At 45.8% G+C, this 7611-nt stretch overlaps 1 protein-coding gene across 1 annotated transcript in view; it reads left to right on the top strand.

Moving 5' to 3' along the window:
- The first annotated feature begins 2689 nt into the window (after nt 1-2689).
- Nucleotides 2690-7611, top strand: part of TAMM41 (TAM41 mitochondrial translocator assembly and maintenance homolog) — a 60760-nt gene continuing 55838 nt past the window's right edge. Inside the window, exons 1-2 of the mRNA XM_047781034.1 lie at nt 2690-3096; nt 5852-6034. Coding sequence (XP_047636990.1) covers nt 2962-3096; nt 5852-6034 — 318 coding nt within the window. The 5' untranslated portion in view covers nt 2690-2961. The remainder of the gene's footprint in view (nt 3097-5851; nt 6035-7611) is intronic.

The following is a 7611-nucleotide window of genomic DNA, read 5'->3' as shown; positions in this document are numbered from 1 at the left end:
TACGGGGTAGGTTGCAGACATGGCTCGGATCCCGTGTTGCTGTGGCTGTAGTGCAGGCCAGCAGGTACAGCTCTAATTCAACCCCTAGCCTGCAAACTTCCACATGCCATGGGTTCGGCCATAAAAAGACAAAAAAAAAGGGAATGAAACAATGCCAATTTGCAGTAACATGGATGAACCTAGAAATTATCATACTAAGTAAAGTAAGTCAGAAAGAGAAAGACAAATACTATATGATATTACTTATACGTAGAATCTAAAATATGACACAAACCAACATATCTATGAAACAAAAGCAGACTCACAGACATAGAGAAGAGATTTGTGGTTTCCAAAGGGGAGGCTGGTAGAAGAGGGATAGATTGGGAGTTTGGGATTAAGAGAAGCAAACTGTTATACACAGGATGGACAAATAACAAGGTCCTACTGTATAGCACAGGGAACTATATTCAATATCCTGTAATTAACCATAATGTAAAAGAATACACAAAGGAATATATATATATATGTATAACTGAGTCACTTTGCTATACAGTAGAAATTGGCACATTGTAAATCAACTATATTTCAATAAACTTTTTTTTTAAGTGAAATGACATTTAAAAAAAGAGCTTGGCATTTGGAGTTCAGGGGCCCTGGGTTCATATACAAACTTCAACACACTCCAAACTGGGGGACATGAGGAAATTTCCTTTTCCTTTTAGATGGTCCATTTCCTCATGTGAAAAATGATAGTCTAGGAGTTCCATTGTGGCTCAGCAGATTAAGAACCCTACATTGTCTCTGTGATGCGGGTTCCATCCCTGGCCTTGCTCAGCGGCTTAGGGATCCAGCATTGCCATAGCTGTGGCTCCGATCTGTTGTTGCTGTGGCTGTGGCATAGCCCTCAGCTGCAGCTTCGATTCAACCCCTGGCCTGGGTACTTCCATAAGCCATAGGTGCAATCCTAAAAAGAATCATTAAAAAGAAAAAAAAAAAAATATGGTCTAAGAGAACTCGTCATGGGGATCTTTGGAATGATGAGAAGAGTTACAAAGTGCTTGAGACTAAGAGTTTCCATCATGGCTCAGTGGTTAACGAACCCAACCAGTATCCATGAGGACATGGGTTCAATCCCTGGCCTCGCTCAGTGGGTTAAGGAGACAATTGTTTATTTTCTAGTCTCAAGCTTTTCCTTCCTTCCTTCCTTCCTTCCTATTATTATTATCTTATCCTTCCTTGGCAATATCCCCCATCTATCTTCTGCTTGATAAATTTCTACCCATCCTTCAAGGTCTGGCTCAGATGACATACCTGCAAAATCTCCTCTGGTCTCTCCCTGCACAGCCAGAGCTGATTGACTGCCCTCATGACAGGTCCTGCAGGACACTGGGTGTCCAGCTTTATCACTGCACATTACATGCTGGGTTTGCTTGTCTGTCTCCTACGAGCCTGCCAGGAGCAGCCTTGTTCTAGTCATCTCAAATCCTCAGCACTTATCCAGAGTTTGAATTCCAATAATCATTTTTCAATTGAATTAATCCCAGTCCTGCCTCTATCACCCCAGGCCAGGCAATTTAATTCACAGTGAAACTATGGTAATGGCTTCCTAACTGGTCCCTGCCTCTTCTTTCCCCACTCTGATCCGAGCCAACATTTGAGCCTTGACAGCTTCCTGCTCAAAACGGTTCAAGGACAGAGTAGAATTCTAAGCTGTGGAGCCAGCATTTTCATTCCAGATTTGCCACAGGCTGATGTGATCCCAAGCACATTGTTTTCTCCAACACTTAGCTTCTTCATCTGTGAAATGAAGGCAATCACCTCCTTCCACAAGGCAGTAGAGGGAACCCATGAAAAAATGCCTGGGAAATGGTTCAACATTACCCAAATTTAGCTATTACTACTCTGTTATGGTTGAGAGGCCATGTACATCAGGGAAGAAGGAAAGGATATCTGAAAAGTCTCTGTCCAGGAGGTCATACTACATCCTGAATGGCCCTGTGGCCCCGAGCAAGTTTCTCTAATTGTACACAAAGAGGCAAGCTCTCACCTGGGATCCTGTTTCCACCAGAAACTGCATTTAATATGCCCTTTTGTGAGTCCAATCCACAAGGCAAAGGACCAAAGGCTCTCCACCCCATTAAAATTCAATACAAACATCAGAGACCCTTGGTGCAGTTTTTTGTTTGATTTTTACCATTTATGGAGCACGTTCATGCCTGTTATCGTGTTTGAAGGAGGGCTTTAATGGGCAGAAAGCACAACCAAATCTTAACAGTGATAATCTCTCGATGGTGGGATTGGGCATGATTTTAATCTTATTTGTGTCTTCCTAAGCTTTGAAAATGTTCTGCAGTTTTGGAGCTGGATGAAGACCATGGTTGCACAACACTGTAAGTGTACTAAATGCCACCGAATTGTAAAGCATATGTTTTTATGTTATGTGCATTTCACCCCATCAAAAAGACCTTTTTAAACGCTACACCATGATCTTATACCCATTTTTTAAATGTGGTTTGAGGCAAGAACAAAAAAGTACTTTTAAGGCTCAAAAACAGTTCAATCAGCTGTCACTCTTCCCCACCCAAGACAAATCCCAGGCGGCCAGCCTGCAGCCCGCTCCTCCCGCCACCAGGGGTCTCTGCGAAGGCTTCGCGTCGCCATCCACTGGCGGGTGTCCGCTCTTGCGCCATCCCAAGATGGAGCACGTGTGCGTGAGGGAGGCGTGGCCCACGTGGCCGCTGGACCGGCTGGGCCAGCGCCCACCTGGCTCTCTAGTAGGTGTTCTCCAGCCTGCTCCCGGACTGGAGTACCCCCGCGAGTCCCTGCCGGCCACGCCATTTCCTGCCCCCAGCCTCAGCCTTCTCCTGATCTGACCAGTCCTCGACTTCCATCTCCCACCCTTAGCGGGTATCAGTTCCTCGCCCCGCTGAGCTCCGCTCCCCTCCCCGCCAAGGGTCCCTGTCGCTGAGCCCCGGCCCCATGGCGCTGCAGGCGTTGCAAAGCTCCGGGGTGACCTTCCGCAAGATCCTGTCTCACTTCCCCGAAGAGCTGAGCCTGGCTTTCGCCTACGGTTCTGGAGTGTACCGCCAGGCGGGGCCCAGCTCAGACCAGAAGGTGAGCCCGGGCCAGCCCCACGCCAGAGTATTCTCACTACTTTCCTTTGCCTTCAGTCCCTCTAGAGCTCTCCTGTCTGCTCTGCGCATTCCACGCACTAACTAGCGAAATACAAATCGTACGAAAGTGCTTCTGGTAGAAAGACAGCGTGAGCCGAGTTTTGAAGGTTCCGTAGGAGTCCACTTCGGTCTAGAGCAGGAGCTGCAGTTAGCGGAGGGAAAAGCTGGTGCCGGGGCAGGATGGAAGAAAGGAAAATAAGTATTTGCCAGTGTTCTCACGCTTGCGTGAACATTAGAGTTTTCTGGGAAGCTTTAAAAAAATGCTGATGTTCTGGGTACCATTTACGGAGATTTCAGATTTAATTGGTCTGGGTCAAGCCCTGGGCTTCAGGAATTTTTAAAAACTTCCTAGGTGATTCTAATACGCAGCCAAGCTTGAGAGTCACGACTCTGTCTGTAAAGAGAAAATACGAAATACTTCTCTGGACTTTAGGAAGCTGGTGGGCTGAATGGAGGGTCAGGGCAGGTGCAGTGACTAACTACAGCAAGAGTCAGTGGCCAGTTTGTTCGCCCAGCCTCAGGACTTTTAGCGAGAGTGTTTAGGATTAGACATTGTTATTCTTCAAAGCTGACTGAGCACAACAGCAGTGAGGGTACAGTGTTTCTTAAGATTGTAGATTTCTTTTTCTGTAAATGGAAAAAAAAAAAGAAGTTTGCTGAGAAGATTCAAGGCCAAGTAGAATAGAGGCAGGCAAATATTTTCCACTTAAGTGAGGCTGTTATTTGCCTGCTGAGGTTTTCAGAGGCTTTTGAGCTTTTACTGAATTAACATAAAAGGAACACGAGTCCCGGTAGAGATGTTCTCTGTGTGTGCAACTCGTGTTCTGGACTGGGTTTTTGCTAGGTGTAATTCAGGCCCAGCCTAACAGTTTATTGTCATCTTGAATAAACAAAGGAAATGGTAGTGTGCAGTTTGCAGGAGGGCCTTCTGGATTTGGACACTTGGCTGTAGTCTTTGTTAACCTTTGCGGGTTCACTTCCTACCTATGCCGTTGCTTGGATTTCCAGTTTCCTACCTATACCGGTATTTAAGTAAGACTTTTCTTTAGCTTGAGGGCATATGAGAAACTATAGGTTATAGTAGGCTAGTTATTTTTTCTAACATACATTCACATAATTGTAAAATGTTTGAGAACATGTACATCCCAAGTTTCAAGTATCACCACTGGTTTGTGAATCAGATCGGGGGAAACTCAGAGCAGGCCTCCTGATTCCAGAGCCACCTCTTCATCTGCCGGTGAAGACTTTCCTTTGAGCAGACCTGCAATTCCTGCCCAGAAAAGGGCCTTCCTTTTCCCTTGCCCGAGTTCCCTACAGGTTAACAAGTATGGATTCCAGCACCCAAGTCTCTCCCAGATCAGTACCTGCCCTCAGTGCTGTAGTCAGTAACCTTTAGTCTCCTGGGATATGATCACCCATCCTTTAGTCTCTCCTCCTCCCTTTCTTCTGCAGGAACGTTTCTTAGCATGGCAAGTGGCCTCCTTCCCCAGTCCCATCTCCCACCATGCCCGCTCATGTCCCAACTCACCCTTACTGCTGCCGCACCCAGAACAACCAGCTCCCATCTACATGGGGGTGTTTTCCTCTACAGGGCTCCATCCCTGCCTCATGCCTCCCCTAATACTTCCACCAAGTCAGTTTTACTCTTACTCATTATTGAAGACTCAGACTCAAAAAGTCTCAAGACTCAAGATTTGAGATTTAAGACCCGAGATTCAGTCTCAAAGAATATAATCTCATAGGAAATTTTCTCCTTCCTTTCTGACCCCATTCTGGGTGCAGCTAGGGCATTTTGCATTCCACTATCAAGACCCTTTGGTGATAGTCTGTCTCTTCTTCCCGGTCAACTTTAAGCTCTTTACCTCTCTCCCAGGACCCATCAGAGCTCATTGTAGGTGCTCAGTGAGTGGTTGGCGATGGGTGAGAGTTAAAATAACTTACTTCCTTTTACATAATACTTTATAGAGTTTGTCCATGTGGTGTTATTTGATCTGGAAGAAAAGTAGAGCACATATAACTATATTTGGATGAAAGGCAGTGTAGTATAGTGGTCCAGCACAGAAATTGGAACCAGGCTATGTCTGCCACTCATTAGCCGTGTATCCTTAGGCAAGGAATTGAATCTGTACCATGGTTTCCTTTCCTATAAAAGTGGGATAATAATAGTACCTACCTTGTAGGATTGTTTTGAAGATAGAAAGAACTACTATATATAAAATGTGTAGTATTTAGAAGAAACTGACACAGCTTCACTTGGTGAGCCTTGCTGTTATGTTTGTGGATGAAAACAGCTCATATTGGTTCCAAAGACTTGCTTATATTTTTGATGACAACCCCAGGTCTGCTGTTAATCACAGAGGCATAGACTCCTAGAGCTTTCCACTCTATCCAGGTGCTACATTTCTAGGAATTGAAACTAAAACCAGGGGTTCCCATTGTGGCTCAGCAAGTTAAGGACCTGGCATTGTCTTTTTGAGGATATGGGTTTGATCCCTGGCCTCACTCAGTAGGTTAAGGATCTGGCATTGCTGCAAGCTGCAGCATAGTTTACAGATGTGGCTCAGACCTGGTGTTTCTATGGCTGTGGCATTGGCCGGCAGCTGCAGCTCCAATTTGACCCCGGCCTGGAAACCCATATGCCACAGGTGTGGCTGTGAAAAAAAAACTAAAGTCATTCTTTTTTCTTCACCACCCAGAAGGCCATGCTGGACTTTGTGTTCACAGTCGATGACCCTGTAGAATGGCATTCCAAGAACCTGAAGAAAAACTGGAACCATTACTCTTTCCTAAAAATTTTTGGGCCCAGGATTATCAGCACTGTCCAGAATAACTACGGCGCTGGAGTTTACTATAATCCGTTGATCATGTGTGATGGTAGGGTAAGTGACTTGGGCCTTTGTCTTAACTGGGTGGTTATTAACCTTTGTTACTAGAATACCAGCTAAGTATGTATGTTCTTACCACAGGGGATGTTCACACGCCTGCTGGATGAAGGTGGTGGGTGTGACAGTCTTTATTTTTTTGGTTCTCAAATTTTAGGGCACATGAGAATCACTTAAGAGTGCCTTTTGGACACACGGATTGCTGGGCCCACCCTCAGAGTTTCTGACTCAGTAGGTCTAGGTTAGGATCTGAGGATTTGCTTTTTTTTTAAATTGAGAGGTAATGGTCATGTAACATTGAGTTAGTTTTAGGTGTACAATATAATAATTTGATATTTATATATATTGTGAGCCGATGATCACAATATATCCAGCCCCACTGCAGTTACACATCCCCCCCCCCGCCCCGTGATAAGAACATTTAATTTGTTCTCTAAGCAACAAGGATTTGCATTTCTAACAAGCTTTCAAGTGATATACTGATGCTGCTGGTCTGGGCAACACACTGAGAACTGTTGGTTTGGTCAGTGGGAGACATAGGCAGGCCTGTTGTGGGTCAGGGTAGAAATTAAGTTCCTCCATCCAGTGGGGCAGACACTGCCAGAAAGAAGTTGAGAATTAAGAACATCTGACAGGTTGGTGGGAGCATGTGGTGCCTAGTGATAGGAATCTCTTGGTGCCAGCAGGTGGGTGGATTTGATGATGGGTGTTGGAGAGCAGGTGAGAACCCCAGATCCCATCCAAGCAACCCTGCCTAGCTGTCTTTCGGGTGAAGGGACCAGGGTCTCAGAGAGTGGCTGGGAACTGGGCAGGATCCCAGTTTCAGAGGACCAGTGGGGAACTAAATCAGATACCTCTAGAGGATAGCTGGCTGAGGATGGCTGCTGTGCCAGCTCAGCTCCATGCGGCCCAGGGCTTAGAGCAGTCATACTCTGATGTGCAGACTGGTCCTCTGAGCATCTTGTTGAAATGCAGCTTCTGATGCGGTTGGTCTGGAATGGAGTCTGATGTTCTGCATTTTCTTACAAGCTCCCTGGTGATGCTGGTGCTACTGGTTCATGGACCATACTTTGAAGGGCAGGATGTTGGAGTCTGACTTGAGAAGGATTTTGAAGACCTGTTTGAACGTGGCAGGAGTGGCTGTGACTGATGAGTGATGTCTGCATAGCCTTTGGGCCATGCATTTACTTTTTCTGGTTGAGGTCCAGTCCTGCTCTGCCTGCGTTTTGCAGATGAAGGAACCGAGGTTCAGAGAGAGGAAATGACTTCCCTGAGGCCATGCAGTTAGATTGTGACAGGACCCCGTGAGGGTTCCATTACCTCCTAGCTGTTACATGCCTACTGAAAGAGGGCTCTCTGCAGAGTTCCCTGGTGGCTCAGTGGGTTAAGGATCTGGTGTTGTCACTGCTGTGGCACAGGTTTGATCCCTGCATGCTATGTACAGGACTCAAAAAAAGAACATTGAAATCTAGAAAAATTGGATGTTTTTTGTTGTTTTTAAAAAGGGCTCTCATAGAGTTCCCTTCGTGGCTCAGCAGTTAATGAACCCAACTAGTATCCACAAAGATGCAGGT

The sequence above is a fragment of the Phacochoerus africanus genome, chromosome 1 (assembly GCF_016906955.1).
Source record: "Phacochoerus africanus isolate WHEZ1 chromosome 1, ROS_Pafr_v1, whole genome shotgun sequence".
NCBI lineage: Eukaryota > Metazoa > Chordata > Mammalia > Artiodactyla > Suidae > Phacochoerus > Phacochoerus africanus.
The sequence above is the reverse complement of the archived record's forward strand: the minus strand, read 5'-3'. Positions and strand labels throughout refer to the sequence as shown.